Genomic DNA, 24,308 nt, shown 5'->3' on the forward strand with positions numbered 1-24,308 from the left:
CCTCTCTTTTAATTATTTTTTTTTATGATAGACCAGTGATTTTAATGTAATAGTTTTTTAAAAAGTTCGATCAATATGGTTTCAGATTCCATACTACAACTAATCTTATTTTATTTAAAAACTAAGATATAATTCATATCTTATAAAGTTCACCCTTTGAAAGTGTTCAGTACAGTGAGTTTCAGTATATTCAGAGATGTACATTGTACATCCATCTATGTAGTTCCAGAACATTTTTCATTACCCCCAAAAGGTCATGAGATCATTATCAGACACAAATATATAAAGTGTTCTATAAGCTGGAAAGTACCTATCACATGAAAAAGATCTTCTTATAGGTTTTACTCAGTAGATCCCTTACTGTTTAAGGATGTGAATCAGGACACATACCAGTGATCCTTGGGTCTCCACAACACGTCTTGCTTGCCTTTCTTCTTTGAAGTGCATCAAACTCTCCAAAGGGGAGACAGCAACTTTTATTTGCCCCTGGCACTCTCCACTGAAGTCTGTGATGTTGTACCAGCCACAGACAAACTGGAAACCAGAGAGAAGCGGGGAGAGGTCCACCGAGGCAAAGCCAATCACCCTCTCCTCATCTGTAGAAAAGAGAAGAACTGGGCATTGTGGCTGGGCATGTCCTGCCACTGAGATTAAAGGCTATCTACACACAGAGGAACTGACTCGGGGAGGAATCAGTGATTCCCAAACCAACAGAAAAGACAAATAATGAGACTGACTCGGGGAGGAATCAGTGATTCCAAAACCAACAGAAAAGACAAATAATGAGGATGAGAGAGACAATGACAATCTGCTTTCACTGTTCTGAATTCCCTTTTTGTATGGAAGGGAAAAGCTGGCAGAGTAGAGTTTTATTCTCTTGATACAAACAACTGGAAAACACCCCTTAAACAGAAGAAAAATCGTTGTCCTTGGAATTATGAGAAATTTACATTTTCCTATTTATACTTGTCTGTATTTTCAAAAATTTTTATAATATACATATATTTTATATTTAAAAACAAAAGTGACATAAATCTCAAAAGAGAGACAAATAACTCTCTGGAAAGCCAGCACAGGGGTGCAAAATGAGCTTGGGCTCTGGTTCATAAGGGGGCTCCTTTTAATAACTGAAGATCCTTCTTGGCTGGAAAAGCTACCATTCAATGACCTTCATTCTGAGACTCACTGCTTCTTATTTCTCATTTCTGACATGAAAGTAGCTGGGGATAAACACTCCAAGTTCCTGTTTTATATAGGCTTCATCCTCTACACAGAATATCAAAGGCTAACTCTACCAAACATGGACACAATTCTCAGTTTTCAAATTGCTAAATAAATCAAGGGATGCAAATTTTCAAGAGTGGTCATGAGTTTCTCAGTTCCTTGCGCACACTGCTGGTGAAACTGAACTCATCACATACTGTCTAATATTTGTTTACACAGCTTGCTCTTCTTTAGACTGGGACCTACCAAAAAGCTGAGACCAGACTTTAAGTTCCCTACGCTCTCTGTACCTGGCATAACAGCTTCCCACATCATGAAGAAATAGATAAACATCCACTGAGAACATGAATGAACTGGTCAATGTAGACTGGGACAAAGTAGCAGTGTGCCACAACAGCAATCTGAGCATGGCTTTGAACTGAAAACACACTACTTTAACTCCCTGAGCCTCAAGTCTCCAATATATCAGAAATACTGTATCTGATTTAAGATCCCTTTCAACTTGGATAGTCTTAGATTCTAGGAATGCTTAAAGTTGTATTCCCCAGAGTAGATAATTCTTATCTACTGGGGATGAAGAGTGATGGCTCAAGCCATTAATCTGCACTCCCAAGATTTGTTATAGCTTTGCAAAGAAAACTAATCTTGCTTTCTTTGGTTATTGGAAATGTAACTTGTTCTTGATATACTCTAACTTTAGGTCTAGGTAACACCACTTGGAGGGTTCTGCCTAACATGAAAGCACTACGCCCCAAACATACTTAAGCAGAAATCTGATTAAGTTGATCATTGAGAAAGACAATAGCTTTGAAGAGCTAAATTTAACATCAGACTTAGCAGGACGACTTACCATTCTCCCTTTGCAGTTCTAGTCATCTTGAACTTCTCTCATGCTCTTTCTTTACTCTAGGCTTTTGTATTTGCCATTCCCTCTGACTATAGTATGTCCTGCCCCTTCATTTCTCAGTTTACGTATGTATGCTTCAGGAAGCCTAATCTGACATCCTAGGTTAGCTGTCCCCTACCAGATCACCCTGTATCTGCCTAATCACACTATACTGTTAGACTACAAGCTCTGTGAAATCAGAGACCATAGTCTCTCTTATTTTACTTTTGTATCCCTAGCACTTAGCATAGTGAAGGTTATATAGCCAGTCAGAACTGGGTCAAATCCTAGCTCCATCAATATTTAATAGGTCTATGACCCCTTAGTCAAGCCACTAAACTTCCTTGGGTCTCAGCTTTTATATGTACAAAACTGAACTAATTATATTGTTACTTTGCAGGATTAGAGATCTTTGTAAAGCTCTTAGCGCAGTGTCATTTGCTAATAAAAACAAAAAATGAGATGGTGTTAATACTAAGTATCAGACATTCATTTAATTCTCCCCAAACCCTATGATGTAAGTTCTATTACTATCCCTATTTTATAGATAAGGAAACTGAAGCACAGAGAAGTCATTCATCTAAGGTCTTACTACCTTGTAAAGGGCAGAACTGGTATTAGAATTCAAAGATTGTAGCTTCAGAGTCTGTACTCTTAACACTGTTGTATTATGCCTCTTAATAAATGATAGCTAAGTAAAACTAGGTTCAATGACCATGATGTCAGCACCTCTGTCCTGGGGAGTTTCTTAAAACAAGTAAGGACAAGCTGTCAGATGCTAATCTTGTATGCTGCCTGAAAGTGCTAGGGTCTTGGTTTATAAGCCAGAGTAAACAGAAGGCATAACATCATACAAAAGGGGGAAAATCACTTGTGTATAGCAGGCTGTACATTATGATAGTTGAGATACAACTGGAAAGATTTAAATGTACTTAGATTTCTGCACTAAGCACATAGTTAAGCAAAATGAAATGATTTCTAAGGATTTAAATTTCAGTGGCATCCTGTGGAATTCCCTAGAACACATATACATTCTCAGCACCATCAGTGCCATTGCTGCACTTGGTTAAAAAAAAAGGATTAGCAAAGTGTCAAGAGGGTGTGAGCTTATTTTTACAACCAGACAGGATAGAGTTCATACCTCCTTTGTGCCAAACTTTGAAGACCAGAGTTTGTTGTGGGTCCAAAAGAAGCTCTTTTGATAGCCTAATAAGAAAAACAACCACCATAAATGAACCGTGCAGGAAGTCTCTGTAGTATGAAACCTAGGTTTGAAGACTATTTCATAGTTGACAAAGCACTTTCCTAACACTTTCATGGTCAACTTCTAGGATACATTTTAATTTTCACAGTTAAAAGGAGGAAATGGAAGCTCAGAGAGATGAAGTAACTTGCTAACACTTGAAAATAGGTCCCTTGATGTAAAATTTCCCCTTCAATAGTGTCTGCCACATTTAAACTCTGTTTCTCAAGACAAGGGAGGGAGTATGAAAAGGGAGCTCCTCAACATGTAATGAACAGTTTTATTGGAGCAGGTAAGGATTCTCCTTGTGCCATGTGCGTGGGGGAACAGTGACAAGGTAGGAAGATGTAGAAAAAGAACATTCATTGAGTGCCTATGTTGGGCCGGGAATGGTGTAAAGTGTTTCATTTACATGTAATCTGCACACAAACCTGTGACATGGGCATTATTCTCCTTGTTTTAGAGATGATGAAGCTGGGCTCAGAGAGGTGAAGTGATTTTCTCAAAGTCATATAAGAGTCAGTAAGTGGCAGAGCTAAGATTTGAACCCAGTTTTGCCTGACTACAAAGAAGCAAGGCACCAAAATAAGAAATTGATTTGGTCTACAGCCATGCCACCCTGAACAAGCCTGATCCCATCTGATCTCGGAAGCTAAGCAGGGTTGAGCCTGGTTAGTACTTGGATGGGAGACCACCCAGGAAGACCAGGTGCTGCAGGGGTAAAAACTAATAAAAAAAAAAGGGATTGTAAGCTGACAAGGTCCTTGCAATCTGTGAGGTCAACCAAGGGTTGCCTCGCCTAAAAAAAAAAAAAAATTTGATTTGGAATTCACTTAGCACCTCTAATATATTTTATGACATGAATTACAGTTTTAAAGTACAAAGATTTGGAAAGTTCCAAACCACGTATCACCACTCCAAGGAGCAAGATAGAGAACACAGGCAAATCAAGAGATTTAATTTCCTTCCCCAGATACCATCTGGGAATTAAAGTGAGTCTTTTAAGTTCAATGAGAGGGACTGTGCTAAAGTGAAACAAATACTGTATAAGTTCTGAATTCTAGCCAGGGGTCAAAATACTTGCCTCTGAATTCCATCTACTGTTGTCACCTGAGTGACCCTGAGCCTGGTTTTCCTTGAGATCTGGGTTTCTTATCTGTTAAATGGGATTTTATCATCTACCTACAAGGTTGCTAGGAGAATCAAATAAAACAATTTTGTGACAAAGGAATGGTAAACAGTACCATTATTCACTTTTCTTCTAATCTTGGCTCTCCTGCCTACAGATTATGTAACCTCCCTGGGATACAGTCTTCTTAACTGTAGCATGACTGACAGGATTCAACCTCCGATTTTTTGAGCCTTCCATAGGAGATCTAACATTTGTTGTATACCTAACATGTACCATGAGGTAGTTTTACTAAATATCATCTAGTTTAAACCTCACAATAACCCTGTGATTTACTTCACTTTATAGATGAGGAATCTGAGGCTCAGAAATGTTATGTAACTCGTTCACATAGCTAGTAAATGACAGATGGGGTTGGAGGCCAAGCCTCTCTAGTTCCAAAGCCAAGTCTCTTTTCACCACACCAGAAATCTTTTCTAAGGATGTACAATCCATAACCTTTGCTGAGATGAGCTCTCTCTGCCTTCTTCACCTGGATATCTTATATATATTCTTCCACACTTAGCTGAAGTGTCTTATTTAAGCCTTCCCTGAACTTGCAGGGAATAGGGAGCTGAGGGTAGCATATGCCACTTTATGTAATTTTTAAGTTTATCTTAATCTTCATATATGTCCCACTCTGATCTAGGCACTGGGAATTAAAGATTAAGGTCCTCACTGAATAGTTTTTGAGGTTTATTGAGCAAAGTTAAAAAAAATCACAACAAAACTTTTAAACCACTGTTGTCTATGGATTTATAAGCACTGGGATTAAATAACTGCTTGATCAGGACAGCATTTTTCAGGTCTGCTCAATATCACTGTGTCTGTTATAATCTGAGTTTGTCTCATGGAACAAAAGGCATATTCTGGAAGGCTGATAGAACATCATAAAATACAAACCTTGATTGCTGTTGAAAATTCCAGATGGGAGAATCTGTGTTTTCAACCACTTGGGTGTAGACAGGAGATGGCTCATCAGCTGTTGTAAAAGATACGCAACAACTGGGTATCGATACTTTCCGCTCTGTCAAGGGGCTCCCTGAAACAGAAGAGAACGGAGTGGCTGCACTTTAGTGTACCAAAAAGAATGTGTTGGAAGCCTCCCATTATACAGGTACAAGCGAGACCATTCCTAGCCTTTTCTTACCTTTGGGTCTTTGCTTGAGCTACTCCCTGTAGTTGAAATGTTTCTAACATCTTTTCTGGTACTGAAACTGTCCTATCAAGGCTCAGTTCATAAATATTCCCAGACAAGAAATGACTTCTCTCATCTTGTACTTTATGGGGTGATGGAAAATACTGGGCTGAGAGGCAAAAAAACTGCAAAAAGCCCTAGACTTAAGAGTCAGATAATCAATTATCAGCTCTGCCATATATATTCTGTGTGACCTTGGGCAAGGCCTGTCTAGGCCACAGCTTCCTTAAATAGAGCATATGATACTTATACCTATTAAAAATAATAATAGTAGGTAACATTTAGAATATATCACTTACTATGTGCCAGATACTGTTCTAAGTACTACATGTGTATTAACACCTTTAATCCTTACAACAACCCAATGAGGTAGTTATCACTATTATTCCCATTATATAAATGAAGAAAACTGGGGTTCAGAAAGATTAAACATTTATTAAGTGGTCACATATTAATTAAATGGTAGAACTCGAGCTTTCTAGTTCCAAGATTCCAGTCATCAACTATATTGCCTCTACTAGAGTTAACAAATGTAAAACACTGAGTACTGTGCTGGTGTTAATTTTTATGAGATAGGGTTTCCAATGTAGGAGACTCAGTCATTTATTCTTTATTAAAACAATGTAAAATGAAGATAGCTGATGATATCAGATAGTCTGAGTTGTCCAATAAGATAACCACTCACCATATATGGGTAGTAGCTACCATACTGGAGCACAGATATAGAATATTTCCATCACAGAACAAAGATCTTTTGGACAGTACTGAATAACAGAGACTCTATAAACTCCGTAAGATCCCTTAAGGCTCTAAAATACAATAAATCTCAGATTTACAGATGAAGGAAAGAGAACAGAAAAAACCAGAAGAAAATAAATATGTCTTAAACATTATTTCTGTGATTCAGAGGAATAAATTCTGTATGTGGATTCTAACTGGTTTGTCTTCTTTCTACCTGTTGAGCTCAAGTTTTCTCCAAATTCACACTCCCACTTCGCCTTGTGAAGTTAATCTTTGAGGCTCCACCCTGTTCCTTCTCTATCTGGCTGCTCCTTTCATTAATTACTTTTCCAAAGACCTCAGGCTACTCAGTGGACAAAAAGCAATCTGATTAAAAAAACCTGACAAAAGAAACCTCTAAAAGTCAGATGTCCACCCTGAAGCTTGCCCTGACCTGGCTAATGTATAGAAAGAGGGCAAACAATAAGTGATTTACAGGCCTGTAACTCATGCCAGAAATATGAGAGGTGTTAAGTGTCATATTCACAATCATGACGGCATTACATTTGTTTAGCTGCATTGTAAAGATCAAAGTGCTGCGATACAGAAACAACACACAGTTCCTATCTGCAAGGGACAGAGAGTCTAGTGGAGTGACATGTTGACATTTTCGGTACAGAGCAATAAATGATATGAAGGAGGAAAACTGTGTGGGGGTGGTGATATGGGGAAGTGCTGAAAACAATGGCAGGTTTTCTGCTAACAGGGATAGTTAGTAGGCTTCAAAGTGTTGCAGTCACTTTAGTCAGCTCTTGAAAGATGATGAGGAGCATATCTGCTGAATAAGAGAGGAAAAGGCATTCTAGGTAGAGGAAACAGCATAGTCAAAAACTTAATATTAGAGAGAATGGGGCACTGGCAAAAAGCAGAGTTGAAGCTAAGAAATAATGAGAGACGAGGCTGGAAAGACTGAGTAGGTCACATGTATGGCACTTTGTGTGCTATGTCACCAAGACTGCAGGTGATACAAAGCAAACAAAATTTTTTTTTAATGTTTATTTTTCACGCCTACAGCACCTGGTCTTCCTACGTGGTCCCACCCAAGTACTAACCAGGCCTGACCCTGCTTAGCTTCCGAGATCAGATGGGATTGGGCTTGTTCAGGGTAGCATGGCTGTAGATGCAAACAAAATATTTTAAGTGGAGAGAGGAGGGTTAGATTTGTTGACTGAAATATAAACTCCATGGCAGAATGTAAAAGATATTGGAAGCAGTAGCCATCGAGAGGCTATCTCAACAGTCCAAGTTTCTAATAAGCAGGGTGGCTGTGAGAATGGAGAAAAGGTGATAGACACTTTCTAAGAGGCCATGATCCTAAACTCTGTATTAGACACAGTGGGAAGTTAAAAAAATTCTTATGACTTATCCTTTGTTAAATTCCCCATAAGCAACTTTCCATGAGGAGAGGCTATGTAGGAAATCAGAGAATAAGGAGAAAGCATCTGAGCAAGGCCTCAGATCCATCTACTTCATCATTTAATAAATATTACCACTTATTATATATCAGATATAGTTTTAGGTGTTGGGAACTCAGCAGTAAATAAAACAAGACAAATAAAAAATCTCTTGTTTCTGTAGGACTTATGTTTTTCTAGGAAAGAGAAAATAAACCAGATATACTATTTAAGTTTACGAACAAAAATAAAGCAGGAAAGAGGGATAGAAAATGTTGGGGAAGAGCTGCAACTTTAGATGGGTGGCCAAGGAAAGCCTTGCTGAGACAAAATGATTTCAGTAAAGACATGCCTGAAGTGAAAAATACTCCAGGCAGAGGAAAGTTGATCCAAAAACCCCAAGGCAGGAGTTTGCCTAGTGTTAAAAAAAAAAAAAAAAGAGGGCTGGTGAATGAGAAGAGCATAAATGCCAGTGGAGTAGGTGGAGTATTGTAGCTGGAGAAGAGAGAAACGAATCTAGGCTTAGAAAAGTGTATGAGGTAAGAGTCAGAAATTACTTGTTTGTTATGGTAGGAAGGGAAAGGAAAGGGAAGCACTGCTGGAGAAAAGTCACCACTGTGCTGTGCACAGCCATCTAAATTCATGTCAATTAGTTTTAGTCGAGCCCTTGCTGCTGCCCAGCAATTTTCTCACTTATCTCTTCATGATACCCTATAGCTCCCTTGCAATGACCTTCAGTTCCAGCCAGAGGATCAATTGTTATTGTATCCTCCATGCCCTGCCCTCCTCCCCTACCAAACAAGCCTAGAACATACACTTTTGCACTTTAATATCTTTGTTCAAGCTGAAATAACCACTCAGAATTGCATTCCTACTTTTTGAAATCCTATTCATTTAAAAAGTTTTCCTGATTTCTTAGGCATATCTGATTTCTCTGTTTCTAAACTCTATAAACACTGTTAAGTTGTATTACCCTTTGGCCCTCAGAACATTCTGCTTCATATATCATTAACTGTATAGTTGCTAATCCCCTTAACCCTGTTATCAGCTCTTGGAGGACAGAAATTATGTAACATTTGCTCTGTACTCTCTGTACCTGGCACTGGCCCTGCACAGATTTACTACTTGCTGAATTTAACCACCATTCTTGCAATGTAAGCACAGGACTGGGTATGTGATACATGCCCACCCTGGGCTTGACTGACTGGTAAACACAGAGTGTAGACAGAACTAACTGGCAAACACAGCTATATCTTGTACCTGACAGGCAGAATGGTATAAAGGAAAGAGCATAGGGTTCGGATCCAGACCGAACTGGATTCAAATTCTGGCTTTGCAGAACTTATTAACTTTATAACTCACGTCACTTTACCTTTTTGAGCCTCAGTTTCCCCATTTATAAAGTGGGTATGTACTGTAATCTATTCATACCAAAACTCCACTTGTGGTAAGGATTAAATGAGATAATTAATATACAAAAATGAGAACAGAACTTGACACAAGGAGATGCTCAATAAATTATTGTCAAATTACCTTGCTAAATCATATTTTAAAAACGGAACTCACTGTCTAATTGAAAAGTTCCAGGTATATTCCACTTTTTGTAACATGGGACTCTCTTGAAAATGAGATATAAACCATATTTTTGTACATCAAATTTTATTTTCAAAGTAACAACACAAAACCAAAAGAAACTTGCAAAAATCAAAGCTTCTATGTACTTTCCTTAAATTCATTCATCTATTGATTTTTCTCTTATAAAAAAAAATCTGTTTTAATATATCGACTTGTCAAAAATAGGCTGCTTTGGTGGGAAAATAAAAAAGCAAAAGTTATTTCTCAATTTTGTTACTCATCTGGAATCTCGATATTTCTAAAACAGCACAATAAGACTGCAGAAGACTCTGTCCTGAGATAAAACATTTCAGGGTCTCTGTCACACAATTATGAGAAGATCATTCATTATACATAGGGGTCATTATCAGAGCTTATAATCTTGGAAGTAATGTCTGTTGGTGGTGTGTATGGATGGGTTGAAATCGGAATGAAAGATAAACAAGTTACTGTTAGCATGAGTGTTGTTTCTGTTCCAACGCAGCACAAATTGAGAGAGGCCAATACAGAGATGATAGGAGCCAAGTAGGGAGGCTAAACCAAAAGATTTATATTGAAACTTCTAGACTCACAAGACTATGGTTTCTGGCTCTCATAGCCATCACATATCTCAGAATTGTTAATCCTAGCCATTTATAGATGAGAAATTCAAGACACAGAGAGAGATAATAACTTAGTCAAAGTCACACAAACACACAACTTATTATTTGGGAATACAGAGCTAAATATACCTCTACCAGAATGTAAGCTCCACAAGGCATGATTTTTGTCTTTTGTTCATTGCTTTATCCCCAGTACCATGGACAGTGCTTGCAAAGAGCAAATACTAAAAAGCTTTGTTGCTAAATGAATGAATGATGAATGAACGAATAAGATGAGCTTAAAGAGCTCATATCTAGTGGAGAAGAAAACCATGCAAACAATTTTAGTACCATGGGTGGGTGGTTCTTTATGTCAGGGAAACTCTCTGGTAAATGGTGATACTTGAATTGAATCTTAAGATTGGATAAGCCAGGCAAAAGAGAAGGGTGATGGCAAAGGGAAAATTTCAGGAGCAATTACAAGGCTGAATAAAGGCAGGGCAAGGATTCTTTGTGTCATGGACTCTTTTGGCTGTCTGGTGAAGTTTATGGGCCTCTTAGTGTGTGTGTGTGTGTGTGTGTGTGTGTGTGTGTGTGTGTGTGTGTGTGTGTGTAAATTCATAAGGTAAAATACACAGGATTACATAAAAATCAAATTATATTGGCATAGTTATGGAAACACTAAAAACTGTGATATAGTAATATCTGTGCTTTATTAATGCATAAAAAGATCTAACTGTAGGTTTACCAACTACTGTAATTTTGAAATAATAATAGGTATAAATGGTATTCTAAGAATTGGCAATAACTACAATGAGATATAAGGTAAAATACACAGGATTACATAAAAATCAAATTATATTGGCATAGTTATGGAAACACTAAAAACTGTGATATAGTAATATCTGTGCTTTATTAATGCATAAAAAGATCTAACTGTAGGTTTACCAACTACTGTAATTTTGAAATAATAATAGGTATAAATGGTATTCTAAGAATTGGCAATAACTACAATGAGATATAGAAATACCTGTGATTTCTATTGTTGACATTATCACAGGTACAGCTAATATTACTAGGGTCTATGGCCTATATTCACAACTGGAGGAGATGTTAAATTTTGGTTAGAGGTTAATAAAAGTAAGATGTAATTATTTTCCTAACCAAGTTCACCAACTTTGATTTTTATTCTTGGGAGTTTTATAGATTAAATGTTAAGAACTCTTTGCCCTAGGTGCATAATGAAGAAGGCCTGAGTTGGGCAGCAATGGAAAAGAAGGAAGAGATCTAAGAGAAATTTAAGAGAGAACAATTTAATGGGTTTGATAATTTGATGGTAGATAAAGAAAAGAGAAGTATCTAAGCCTACATTCAGGTTTCTGGACTGGGAAATTTATGATATGCCAAATTAGGATAACTGACAAGATCTACTTATGTTCAGAAAGGCTTTCGTATTGCTTAAATCTTCGGGTTAAGAAATACAATAATTATTGATTAGGATGGTTAACTTATAGATCCTACCTGAAAAATCTGTCAAGACAGAACCAGAGCCTGAGGAGTCAGATATATGTTTCTGGATAAGTGAGCAGAACATACCTTTCAAGCTCAAGTGCATTGCCCTTTCTACTAAGATACTGACAGCAAAAGTTCCATCCAACTCAGTAGGGCCCTCCTGGGCCAGAGAGACTTCAGCCGTGGTGCTGTTGCAGGGGACCTGGGTGGAGGCAGGAGACTTCTGGTGGCCAGGTGGTAAAGAGAGCTGGATCTCATCATTTCTTCTGGGGTGTTGCTCAGACTCACTGTGGCTGCTGCAGTCCATGGAGTCCAGCTCATGAGTGGGCTCAAGATGTGGGGAAAGAGAGGAAAGAACCACATGAACTCTCAAGGCAGCTCCTGAGAGGTTGGAAGCATTTCGTCCAAATAGAGGATACACACCTGCAAGAGGATGAAGAAGAATAAGCCTAAGAAAGCAGGAACCAAGAATGCTCTCTAACTTTGGAGATGTTCACTGAGGGTGCTTGTGGTCCTCTCTCTTTTGGTAGTCCTACAGGCCCCAATATACCAATTTGAGGTACTGAGGTATAAAAATCTGTGAAGTTAGTATATAGTGTGAACATTTTTATTTCCCCTCCCCCAAATAAATACACTAGCTCTAACAATGGAAAGTAGTGACATATGAAGCCAAAGCCAAATGACTACCAGGCAGAACTATTATGGAAGGTGTCATGTGCTGAGGGGCAGCTAGACTTAGATGGCTGCTGAAGCCACTTACAAACAAACCCAGGATTTTTATGAGATCAAGAGTAGCCTGTCTTCTCTTCCACATGTCCCACTGACTCTTGTTCTTAGGCCTTTTCCTCATCAGAAAGCTGCCCTGATAATCAATTTAGCCTGTTTCACCAACTAAGTATGTTCTGACAGTAGACCCGGAGATCATCTGGAAGGGAAGTAGGAAGTTGTGGCAGAAGAGGCAAGAGAGAAAAGTAAGGCATTAATATTTGTTGAGTGTTTTTCATGTGCCAAAATTTCAGATGGGTTAAGTAATCTGCCAAGTTGACTTTTTCAATAAGTGGCAGATTTAAACTCAGGTATTTGGGCTTTACAGGCTTGCTGGATATTCAAATGAGATTTTATTTATAAAGCAGAAGGGACTATAGTTCTTTCAGAATCTCAAAGTTTGCTTCATTAGACTCATTTCAAATCAGGAAAATAGAGTTAATTGACTCACAGATAGCATTAAAATGGAATCTTTCTTGTTTTCCTCTAGTTTTAAATCACTTGTTTTCTTCCAATCAATGAGTAAATTATAATTATTACAAGCAGAAAATAAGGGCAAGTCATAGGAGGGAAGACACTCAAAGCAAAATAGTTAAATCCTTATCCTCAAGAAATTTAGCAGTAATTGGAAGGATGGTTAGATAGATGATAGGATGGATGGACTCATTCAACAAACATCAAATGCCACATCTTATACAAGGCCTTTTACAAAAGGATAAAAAGCTTAGACTGGTGGGATGTGAAGAAGTATGAAAGAAATTTATGATCTGAAAAGAAACATCGCCTTTGGTATCATTCAATGAAAAGAAGTATTTGTACTTGAGTTCTGATCCTTAAATCTATATTCAGTTTCTCAAAGCTACTTTCTACAGTAGAGTGAAAGTCTGTCTATATGAACTTTGGTTCAAGTGAGCGTTGTTCACTTCAAGGACTTTTTCTGCAGTCTCTGAAGTGACTCTAGGCCAGCCGAGATAAAATAGGGTACATGGCATTTAATGAGATGCTCAATATAGCTAGACTTATACCTGCTGGGTCTAGAGAGAACCAGCGAATCTGGGATGATCACCCAGACACTCGGTTTTCCTCCTTTAGCAGGGCCACCTGCTCCACAAACAGGGTTAGAGCATAAGGAAGGCTAACAGCTAAAATAGAATTGTGACTTTGTTTTTACAACTGTATAGTGGGGGAAAATAACTAACCTTATAGGAATGTTATGATGAATAAATACCATGTTTGTGAAAAGTCTGGTCTGGACATCTCCATCTCATTCTGCAACTCATTATAGTTGCTAGACTTATTTTTCTAGAATGCAAAGGTATGTTACTCTTCTATTCAGAACCCATTATAAGAGTTTTCCATACCTGTCAGAAAAATGTCCAAACTCTTCTGCCTAGAAGAGGCCTTCAACACAGTATTCCTGCCCACCTCTTTAGCTTCATCTCCCATCATTTCCCAACCTGCATGTCCTATGATCTGGTAGTACCAAATTTCTTATAGTGCTTAAAATGTATCAAACTGCTTCATACCTCTGTGCTTTTACACATGCTGTTCTATTTTAAAATACCTTTCTTTCCCCCTTTTCTTGGCTTATTCCTAAATTCTTTGAAATTCAGGTCCCTTCCCCTGAGATGCTGTCCTTAAAACGAGATGCTACATCCTTGCACTGCCATAGGACCACTGAGAAAACCTTATTCATAGTTCTTATGCTTTACTATAATTGTTTATTTACTACTCTAGTCTCCCATTAGACTATAAACTTATTGAGGTCAGGGACTGTTTCTTACTCATCATTGAATTCCCATGGCCAAGTACATGTACCAAGTATTGAACAAATGTTTGAAAGAAAAGTACTCAGCACATATGGCACTTATAAAATGTTACCTTTTTTCCTTTTTGCCTTGTGAATTTATTTATTACTATGCAGGCTTCTTTATGAGTCTAAGATATGCTGACCAGAGAGAAAGGATATCCTAGTTTTATTAGCAGGTATACTTTTCAGTCTATTTAAAAAACTACCATTATAGATTATCATACAGGCTCTTATACATGTGGTTAAAGGTAGTCCTCTAAATTCACACATTATTTTACACATATTAACTGAGTGCTTACAATGTTGTGGGTACTATATTAGGTGCAAAAATCTGATAAATCTGGATGTACACTAAAGCTATGATGCTCAGAACCAGTTCTTAGAGGCTGTGGTGATCCAGCCAAGGTATACTGTCACTAGGTAATGCCCTTTTTAAAGCGGCCAGCAAATTTTTCTTTTTGAAATCTCTTTAGTTAAGAGAAGCTTTACTAAATTACTATTAAATTACTATTTACGAAATTACTATTACTATTGTCAGCGTACAATAATGAAAAGAACACTTAGTAGCCTGTGACTCTTGGCAGTTACCCAACCTCTCTGGGACTCCATTTTCATGACTGTGAAATAGGTCTGATACCTATCTCATAGGATTGCTGGGAGAATCAAATAAAATAATGTTGGAGAGGGTGTCTCACATAGTGCTTGTCACAGAGCAGGTGCTCAAACCGTAAGCTATGAGGTTGGTTCTTCACTTACCACTGACAGTTAGTGTCCTTGCTGTCCTCTCCCCAAGTCTGGCTAGGTCCACATAGGCAGAGCCAATCCAACTGTCTGTTTGGTGGGGCCTCTCCACACTGTCATTGCCATAAGCCCGCCACACTTGGATCTCTAATCTCTCCTCCCTGAAGTACCAAAGCAGGGATGGACCCCTAGTGACTTCTGCTCTTTTGGATGCCTTAAAAGTAACCATGACCTGCTTTTTGTTTGTAGATTCCTTAGGCTTCTTGAGAGGGGTCCAAAAGCCTTCATGATCATATAGCTTGTAGCGGAGGTAGCAATATGTGTTCTTATGAATGTGCTTCTGGCCGGCAAGCAGCACACAATGGATAGGCAGCCAGAGCCTTGGTGTGGAAATGGTGACAGTGGCTGGCTTGGCTGGCTCCTCTTCATCCATCTTGACAATATCCTTCAGGTTATTCTCAAAGCTCCAGCCCAATAACTCAGCAGCTTCCAATACTCGCTCTCTGTCTCCAGGGTGAGTGAAGGAAACTGAAAGCTCCAGACCACCCACAATCTTCTGCATGAGCTCCAAGCCATGAGGCACGGCACCATCTTCTGGTAAAATGATAGGATACCAACCTGTGATCCCTTATGGGAGAAAAGATTTTCAATTATTGTCGTAAAAGTAAAAAGACTTATGCAGTTTCTACTCCAGAGCCACCATCCCCCTTGCCCAAGACAGAACAGAAAACATATACCCACAGTGTACTGTAGTCTGTTTCAACTGACCACTGAAAGGCAATGAGATCAGCTGCTGGAAGACTTGAATGCTCTCCTTGGCTCAGCCCAAAACTAGTGGTTTGGTCTGGGTAAGCCATTAATTTCTCTCAGCCTTGATTCCCTCACCTGACAAATGGGAAAATTAGTGCTCATCTTGCCTACCAGACAAAGTTGTTATGATCATCAAATGAGGTAATGGTTTTAGAAGAGCTTACAAAGAGAAGTGCTATTAAAAATATGAAATGTTATTATGATGCTGTAAGTACAATCAAAAAGGCAAGGGATAAGAAATTAGGAGATCTGGGGTCTCGTCTCAGGTCCTCCACCAAAGAGAACTGCCACTTAGTGAACACACACTAAGGACCAAACACTAGGTTTCAAAATAATGACAGCTACTCTAGTATTTACTATGTGTCAGAAAGTCTCCTAGTGTTATATATATTACTTCATTCTCTTGATAGCTCTGTGGAGTTCTGAGGATTAAATGAGATAAGAATCTGTATTTTACAGAAGAGAAAATGGAAGCCTAGATACCTATCCAAATTATTACAGCTACCGAGTGATAGAATTAGAATTTGAACCTAGGTCTAGCTGGTTTCGGAGTCTACATTCCACCTACTATAGGTTCACAATATCTTATCTGAAATTCTTAGGGCCAGATTTGTTGCTAAATTTAGGATTTTTCAGATTTTAGAAAGGCAATGTGGTATATAAACTGAATATTATGTAAGAGTCAGTAGTTATAGAAGTCAAGGGGTGGTAAACTTATTCTATAAAAGGCCAGACAGTAAATATTTTAGGGTTTTGGGTCCTTTGGTCTCTGATGCAACTACTCAGCTATCCTGTTGTAGTGAGAAAGTGGCCACAGACAATATTTAAATAAATGGCCATGGTGTGTTCCAATAAAACTTTATATAATCAAGTAGTAGCTTAAGTCATAAAGACTTAATAGTCTGTCAGGTGAGGTTAGATTTGGCTGCTTAACGAGTGAATAAAAAACTTTCAATTTTCTGAGCTTTTTGGATTTCATAATTATGTAAAACAGACTGTGGATTGGTATAATAATATTCACAGCAATTTTCTGAGAAAGGTTTCATTAGTTATACTTTATAGAAATGAGAAGATTTAGATGTATTGAGATTAATTTGCCAAAGGTCATTTAAGGCTTTATGACTTTTGGAAAAGGCATAATTTTTCTGGGCCTTCCTAGTTTTTATACATTAAATGAGGAGGCTGAATATGTTGATCTCTAAGACTTCTTTGGCTTGGTCAGTCTAACAATCTATGGCCTTGGTTTTAGTAACTTCTCCTCCCTAGGTATTAATTTCCTCACAACCTAGTGGTTTCTAGCATTTTTTCTTTCGGTCACAGACCCCTTTGGCTCTAATGAAAACTATTATCCCCAGACAAATGCACAAATGCACATACACAAGATTTCGTACCACACCATTACAGCAGTTAAAAACTGCTAGATTAGATGGTTCTTTCTGCTCTGTAATTCTATAACTGAGATTGGCAGGAAGAAAGAAAATAGAATGTTCACTTTAGAATAACTTGGAAGACAAAAACAAATGATATATCCCACATTGTCTAAAAGGTTTATTTCCAAGGGTTAAATTTAATTTGTAGAGATGGGATTTCCTAGACAGTGCCTGATGCCTGACAAACTCTACAGTATGTCTCAGAAGGAAGGAAACTGAAACTGTCTATGTGCTTAGCCCCGTGCCAAGCTACTTTACATGTATAATTTCACTGAATGGTTCGATAATCTTGCAAAGTAGATCTTATTATCTCCATTTTTCCAGATGAGGTAACTGTAGATCTGAGAGATGAAGTGACTTTTTCTAGATCACAAAAGTGAGATTTAAATGTTATATCAAGTTGTATAGATTTCTCTCTGGCAGACACATAGGACCCGTGTCTTTACTAGAACATAATGCTCTTTATTAGAGCATTGCTCAAATTTAAATTTATAATTAAACTTGTGAGATGTGTGACAGAATTTTGGAAACCTGATTACACAATTCTAGGGAGGAAAATGGGCAAGAGAAGGAAAATTAACATTTACTGAGTATCTACTAAGTGTCAGGTACTTCACATATCCTAAACAATTCCTACCTTGCAGACTTGTCAGGACTAACTGCCTCCATCCATGAGCTATAAAAATTGGGGCTCAGAGAGATCAAGGTCACCAAGCTAGTAATAAGTACAATGGGACCAATAATTTCCAAACTGCTTTGGTGATTGTGTCTTCACTTTCTATTCTTATTCCTTCTTCAGTGAGAGAGGAGGATATAGTGACAAAGAACGAGCAAATCTGGATTTGATTTCCAGTACTGCCACTCACTAGTTGTGTGGTTTTGGCAAATCACTTAACCTCGGTGAGCCTAAGTTTTCTCATCTGTCAAATGAAAAGAAAATGATCCTGTATCCCTGCCAGGTAGGGTTACCATGAGGCTCAAACAAGATATGAGGAAACAGTTTACCAAGTGCTATATAATGTAATGGATAGTGTCATATTAATTACTGGTATTATCATCTTTCCTACGTGAACAAGACAGTATAATGTTTTGAGCTTCTTTGCTTTATTAGAAGAACTGTGAAATGATTAGGACAGGACTTAAAATGCTTTTGAGGTACCTGGGAGAATTCAGAAGCATATCCGTTTTGTTCTGCATATCCTGAAAGGAAGCCAGACAAGATGATCTCTTGCAGGCAAGTGAATGGGAAAGGGTAGGATTAGAAAGTGATAATCTAGAATCCTCACCGGATCTCTTGACTAGCAGCTCTTTTGTTGGAACCTTTACTACTCCAAGCAGATAATCTTTGAATGACTGGATACAGGTTATATCACTGGCTGGCAAATCAAACAAAAAAGAGAAATTATTTAGTGGTTTACTGGCCCAAGAGTTTGTGTTTACAGTGTATCGTCAGTGTTGAAAGATGCATTAGTGATCACCTTGCTCCAGTCAAAGCTTAAATGTCTTCTAAATCATTTTTAATTAAATAATTAGTCGTGTGAGCATATATATAAAATTTTAAATCATTTTATTTTGAAAAAATACAGAAAAGCTTCAAGAATATTAGTGAACTTCTACATACTCTTCACCTAGATTTATCCACTAACACCTTGACATATTTGCTTTATTTCTCTCTACATTCTCTCTCTCACACACACACACAATACATATTCTCTTATTTCTGCTATACTCTTCAAAAGAAAGTTACAGAGAATATGAACCCTCCTCCTTAAATACTTTAGCATGTATTTCCTAGGAAGGCTGTAACATTCAAAATAGAGCCCCTTTTAATTCTAGTTGTGATAAGTCATTTGGTGCTCACCTGACTTGGTATCTTCATGATAAATAGCAAAAGTGACCTCTGCAAACTCCAACAGCTCTGCCAGGAAACAGGCCTCCCCACTGCAGTGCTGAGTTACTAAGTTACATGAGAATTCAGTATGATGGGAAAACTCAGGGCAGAAGGTACAGGCCACAGGGCGAGTTTGGCGCTGTTCTCCCTTGGGCAGGAAGGAGAGATGAATGGTGACAAAGGCATTGACCCCAACTGTGGCACTAAACTGTAGAGAGGGTTCCTGCTCAGCCAAAGCCCTGTAGGGAGAAGGATAGGAAGGAGAAGGTAATTATCAGAAATCAGCTTGACTGCCTAGAAAACATTTCCACCATTCTAGGAGGCTACCAAGAACATTAACCGACCATATGCTTCCTATCTAGGCTTTTGGCAGTGCCACAATATACTTTCTTAGTAATCTGGGTATCAGGGTGTATGTTCATGAGGTCGAAGAAACACCCCAAAAACATTCCATTGTACTGTCAATGCCCTTGAGCCAAAGACTACCAGGAATCAACTATAGCTGAACTAGTTGGTTTTACTGTTCATTGCAGTGAGAGAAAACACACACCATGGGGAATCACGGGGCATTTTAGTAAGAAGGTATCAGAAAGAACTTTTGCAGTGGTATCATGTTAGGTGATTTGAAGGAGGGTTTGAGGAAGTGGGGCTTTCCTCTGGGTTGGTGTTCTTAATGTATCTCATTCTAGAAGGGAAGACCAGAATAAGGCTAAAGTTATAATTGGTAAAGCAGCAGCAGTCACTCAAGTTAGCAGCATGGGAAAATGCTGGGTATTTTTGTGATTTTCATAATGAGCTTGTTTTGGTTTGTATTTACAAAAGATTATGGAATAACCTTATTTTTGTCTTACTTGATTATGGTCACAGAACAGTCTTGTCTGATGCTGGTGTTCTGTGAGATTGTTTATGCTCAACAGGAAAACACCAAAGCCTAGCTATGAGTGTCAGATCAGTTTCCCGATGTCAGGGGCTGCTTTTCTCTTTCTCAGTACAGATGTTCCACGATGTATAGATAGAATCTACCCACCTTTAACTGACGCTCATAAAGAGTAGTCAAATCCTGTGTGTGTGGGTACAGTATTAGACAAACTTCCTCACCCCAAATTCCTCAAGGGTATAAACTGACATTTAGGCGAAGAGGTCACCTCTTTTTGAAGCATTCTCTGTTAGCCCCGAAAGAGATGTAAGGGTTCCTTGCTCTAAGATGCTTACTATATTTAGTATATATCAGTAAAGAGTAATAATTTGGAATTATACCGATCTGGGTTTGAATCCTGGCTGCACCATTTAATGTGTGACCCTGGACAAGTTATTCAGCCTCTCCCAAGTTTCGGTTTCCTAAAATGAGGATAGTATAACGATATAACAGACACTAAAGATGTCTGTATATTTGGATGATTATTGCAACTTCAACCTAATAAAATTAATTATTTCAAAATGATCATTAATTGTAGATTGGTGTATATCCATACAACCGAACACTATAAAATATATATTATGCCTAGGAAAAATGAGATGGAAGTAAGTGTTAGCAATGGCTAAAAAATAAGTATAAACTACTCAGTGTTGTAAAAATTACATTAGATAATATATACAAAGCAGAGAACCTGCCTTTAGGCAGTGAAAAGACTTTTAATATGGAACTCTCAGCGATAACAGTGATATGACTGAAAAGTTTGGCCCCCGACTTAGTCTGTATTCACTCATCCAATAATTATTTGCTGAGCATCTGCTCAGAGTGTCATGCACTGGGTTTAAAGCTAGGTATATAATAGAAAAATAACCACAATTTCCTACCCTCATGGAACTTAAAAACTACTGGCTATGTCCAAGGAACTATCTACTCACTTTTTTCAGCTAAAGATCAGGTGAGTTAGAAGACTCAAGTAAATAAGAAAATGCTTTCTTTACACAGACACTGAAAACATATTTTTAGGAAGACCACTGACACATAAAATGGGGCTGGTGTCTGTTGAAGAGAGAAGGCTTAATTCAGAGCACCTGCTATCTGGATACCAGAGTGAAGATTCAAAGGAGGAAGTTTAGAACACCAAGAATTCTCTCTTCAATGAGAACAATGTGAAATAAAACTTATATCTGATTTTTCTATATTCTACTGGCTAATAAAGGTAACATTAATTATCTATACAAGTGGAAATAATCATAAAATTCCACATATTGATATAGAAGTTGATAGTTTATATTTGCTCATTTTTACACTAAATCTTATGAAATCAGGGGAGGTGTTCATAATTTCCATTTTTAGATGAAAAAACCCAGAGAGGTAAAGAAACTAGCTGAAGATGATGCACAGCTAGTGGGAGATGGAGGTGGGACTAGAAGCCAATGGGTCCGATTTCTAGTGCAGTTCTGTTTCCATTATACCACGCATTGTCTCACATCCTGTGGGACTCTCCCATCCTACCAGAAGAATGCAGTGTAAGAACTGGCCTGGCTTCTTGCTCTTACTTCTCCAAACTGTAACACAAACCAAGTATGGGACTCATAACAAATTGCCTGCCATCCAATGTGACTTTCCCCATGAGTCCCCAGAGAAAGAGACTATTGAGTTTCTTATTATATTACTCAGTCTATCTCAGATTTACTGAGTATCTAAATTCTAAGCCCTTCTCTGCCAATTAAATAGTAGTTAATTTAATACTATATTTAAGATTTTTGACCTTGGCGGGGTCTTACACTGAACTGGTACTTTAGAAACACAAGTTTCATGCCTCCATACCTTTGCACATGTTCTTTCCTCTGATGAGAATTATTTTCAGCTCTCTTGGGCATTTTAATAAATCCTACTTTTTTCAAGACTCAGATTAAGATATTTTGAAGGGCCTAGAATGCCAAGTTTATCACATTGGACTTTATCTTGTGGACCAGTAGTCCCTAAAGGAGATTGTGTACAACCTAGAGGATTCTTAGGGTAAACTAATTGGGCACAGGAAGAAAATATTAAAACTTCTATATCTGTTACCTGATATATTAAAGTTTTACTACTCTGATATATTTTTATAATGTATTTAAAATATTAGTATAGCAGTACATGAAGATGATTTATACATGAATAATATACATATTTGGAGGATATGCTTAATTTTTATTTCTATATTAATAGGACTACACAATTAAAATTAGGACACCACTGCTATTGACAATGGGGAACCATCAGAAGTTTTAATGCGAAGGAGTGACATGATTAAAAAACTATCTTTGTATCACATTAGCATGAAAATGTTCTCAGGCAATTATTGAAAATGTCTACCTTAGAGAATTTCGGGAGGAAAAATATTAAATAGACTGAACATTTTATCAGATTTTTCAGTATCAGATCTCACACAGGCAGAAATTCAGTTATTTAGAGACTATGAAACTTTTGTTTAATCTTAATCTAAGTTACAATAAAGGAAAAAGTTAAGGAGTACTTCTTTCTTGAACTCATATCCAAAATGAACTAGTCTGCAGCAGGAGTGTGACCTAGTTCTCTTTCTTCTTGAGCACCTGTTCTGTGGTGGTGGCGGGCAGGGGGGACTCAGGCATTGTCTGTGACTAGAGGAACTAACTCACAGCTTAGTGGAGGAAAACTCACGTATGTAAATAATTTAAACAGTGATATGTGCTGCAACCAAGGTGGTAGCAGACAAAGGACAAAGCACCAATTCTGTCTATGTGTAGGAAGAGAGGAAGGAAAGCTGCAAAAAAGCTGCAAAGTCTTGAAAGAAAATAAGAGTTTGTTTAGTGAACAAAAAGAACATTCAAGGTAGGTAGAAGAATGAGCAAAGACTTGAAGGAGGTAAAGAGGGACATGGTCTTTATATACAGAATGAGTGTTCCAGGCAGAGAAAACAGCAAGACAAAAGTCCTGAGAAATAAATGTGTAGTGTGTAGAGAAGCCATAAGGCCAGTGGCTGGAGTGAAGTGAACAGAGGGAAGACTAGCAGGAAGAGATGAGGTCATAAAAATAATGGGGTCAGATCATGTAGGGTCTTATAGTCATTTTAAGGAGTCTGACTTTTACTCTGAATGAGATGGAAAGTCATTGGTGGGTTTTATACAGAGATGTGTCAAGATCTGACTTAAGTTTTCACAAGATCACTGGCTTCTGTATTGAGAACAGACTTGAAGGGAACAAGCTAGAAAAATAAAAGGTGGCACTTAGAGACAGAACATGAGATTACAGAAGAGTTGTACTAACTGGTCCTGGCATGGTCTGAAGGTGTAGGGTATGACTGTGGGAATAAGTGGTATGACCCTGTTGGGCAAAATCAAGAAACTAAGTTGCTAATTAACAGTTAAAATAGCAAACTTTGCAACTTGTGTTCCTATATGTTTTCTTAAGAGAAAAAGAAAAAAGTAGAGCTGTGGTTAATGAACTGAAAATTGTACACAAGAAAGTTTTATGTATCTGAGCGTCATATATTTTGTGGACTGCAAGGAGCAAAAAGGTTTGAGAACTATTTTCTAAGGTGGACTTACTTGGCTGCTGCTTGCAGACCACATGCTCTGATAATCTGGACTGAGATGGAGACAGCTCGGGCAGCAAGAACTCCCTCTGCTGTCCTTGGAATACACCTGTATCTTAGGCCCACATCCAGTAAACCTGAAGAATGAGGACAAAAGGAAAAAAAAGAAAGGTGGTTTGGAAGAATCTCTTCTATCAAGCCCCAAGTGCTGGTCAAGAAGGAAGGAAGAGAATAAACACTATAATGAATAGTAAGGGGCCTTAGCAGTGAAAGAATCTGTCCATGGTCAGAATCACATTATATTATTGTACTTCAGAATTAAGAAAGGCAGAACAGAAGATATTATTTTCACTTTACATTCAAGAAACTATGGCTCAAAGACTCAATTGCCTGCCAAGATCATACAACTATCAGAGTCAGAACTTAATCTGAGCTTTTCTAAAATTCCAGTTATTTTTACAAAATTGAGATGGACTCTTCTAGTCTTTCTTTTTTTAAGACTTTTAAAAGGTTTTCAGTCTTATACTTCTATCACCCTCCTGCACTACCAGCTGAAACACTCTTCATATGCTTTTTTTGTTGTTAATTCTACTATCCCACTACCATATTTCAGGGAAAGATTCGAGGATCAACAGAACAAACTGATCAGTGAGGGTCAGGAGGAATAACTCAATCTTAATCATGGCAAGATAAAACTTTTTTGTTTCAGCAGATACTCTCCAGCAAGCATGTACAGTAACTTAATTTAGGAGGCCAATCCTAGCTATCTATATATTTGGAGGGTAGGTCATT

The 24,308-nt window shown here is 37.9% G+C and overlaps 1 protein-coding gene and 2 pseudogenes across 4 annotated transcripts in view; 1 reads left to right on the forward strand and 2 right to left on the reverse strand.

The window, feature by feature from the left end:
- C2CD3 (C2 calcium dependent domain containing 3) overlaps positions 1–24,308 on the reverse strand; it is a 111,601-nt gene that overhangs the window by 27,965 nt on the left and 59,328 nt on the right. For all 4 annotated transcript variants that reach the window (XM_006926610.3, XM_025042678.1, XM_025042679.1 and 1 more), the window contains exons 20-27: positions 23,530–23,653; positions 19,018–19,286; positions 18,443–18,532; positions 14,932–15,543; positions 11,685–12,023; positions 5,425–5,563; positions 3,252–3,316; positions 391–596 (exon numbers count right to left, since the gene is read on the reverse strand). In XM_006926610.3, coding sequence (XP_006926672.1) covers positions 391–596; positions 3,252–3,316; positions 5,425–5,563; positions 11,685–12,023; positions 14,932–15,543; positions 18,443–18,532; positions 19,018–19,286; positions 23,530–23,653 — 1,844 coding nt within the window. The remainder of the gene's footprint in view (positions 1–390; positions 597–3,251; positions 3,317–5,424; positions 5,564–11,684; positions 12,024–14,931; positions 15,544–18,442; positions 18,533–19,017; positions 19,287–23,529; positions 23,654–24,308) is intronic.
- LOC112474691 lies at positions 3,955–4,073 on the forward strand (annotated as a pseudogene).
- Positions 7,505–7,621, reverse strand: LOC112474721 (annotated as a pseudogene).

Source organism: Pteropus alecto, unplaced genomic scaffold, assembly GCF_000325575.1.
Source record: "Pteropus alecto unplaced genomic scaffold, ASM32557v1 scaffold7, whole genome shotgun sequence".
Lineage (NCBI taxonomy): Eukaryota > Metazoa > Chordata > Mammalia > Chiroptera > Pteropodidae > Pteropus > Pteropus alecto.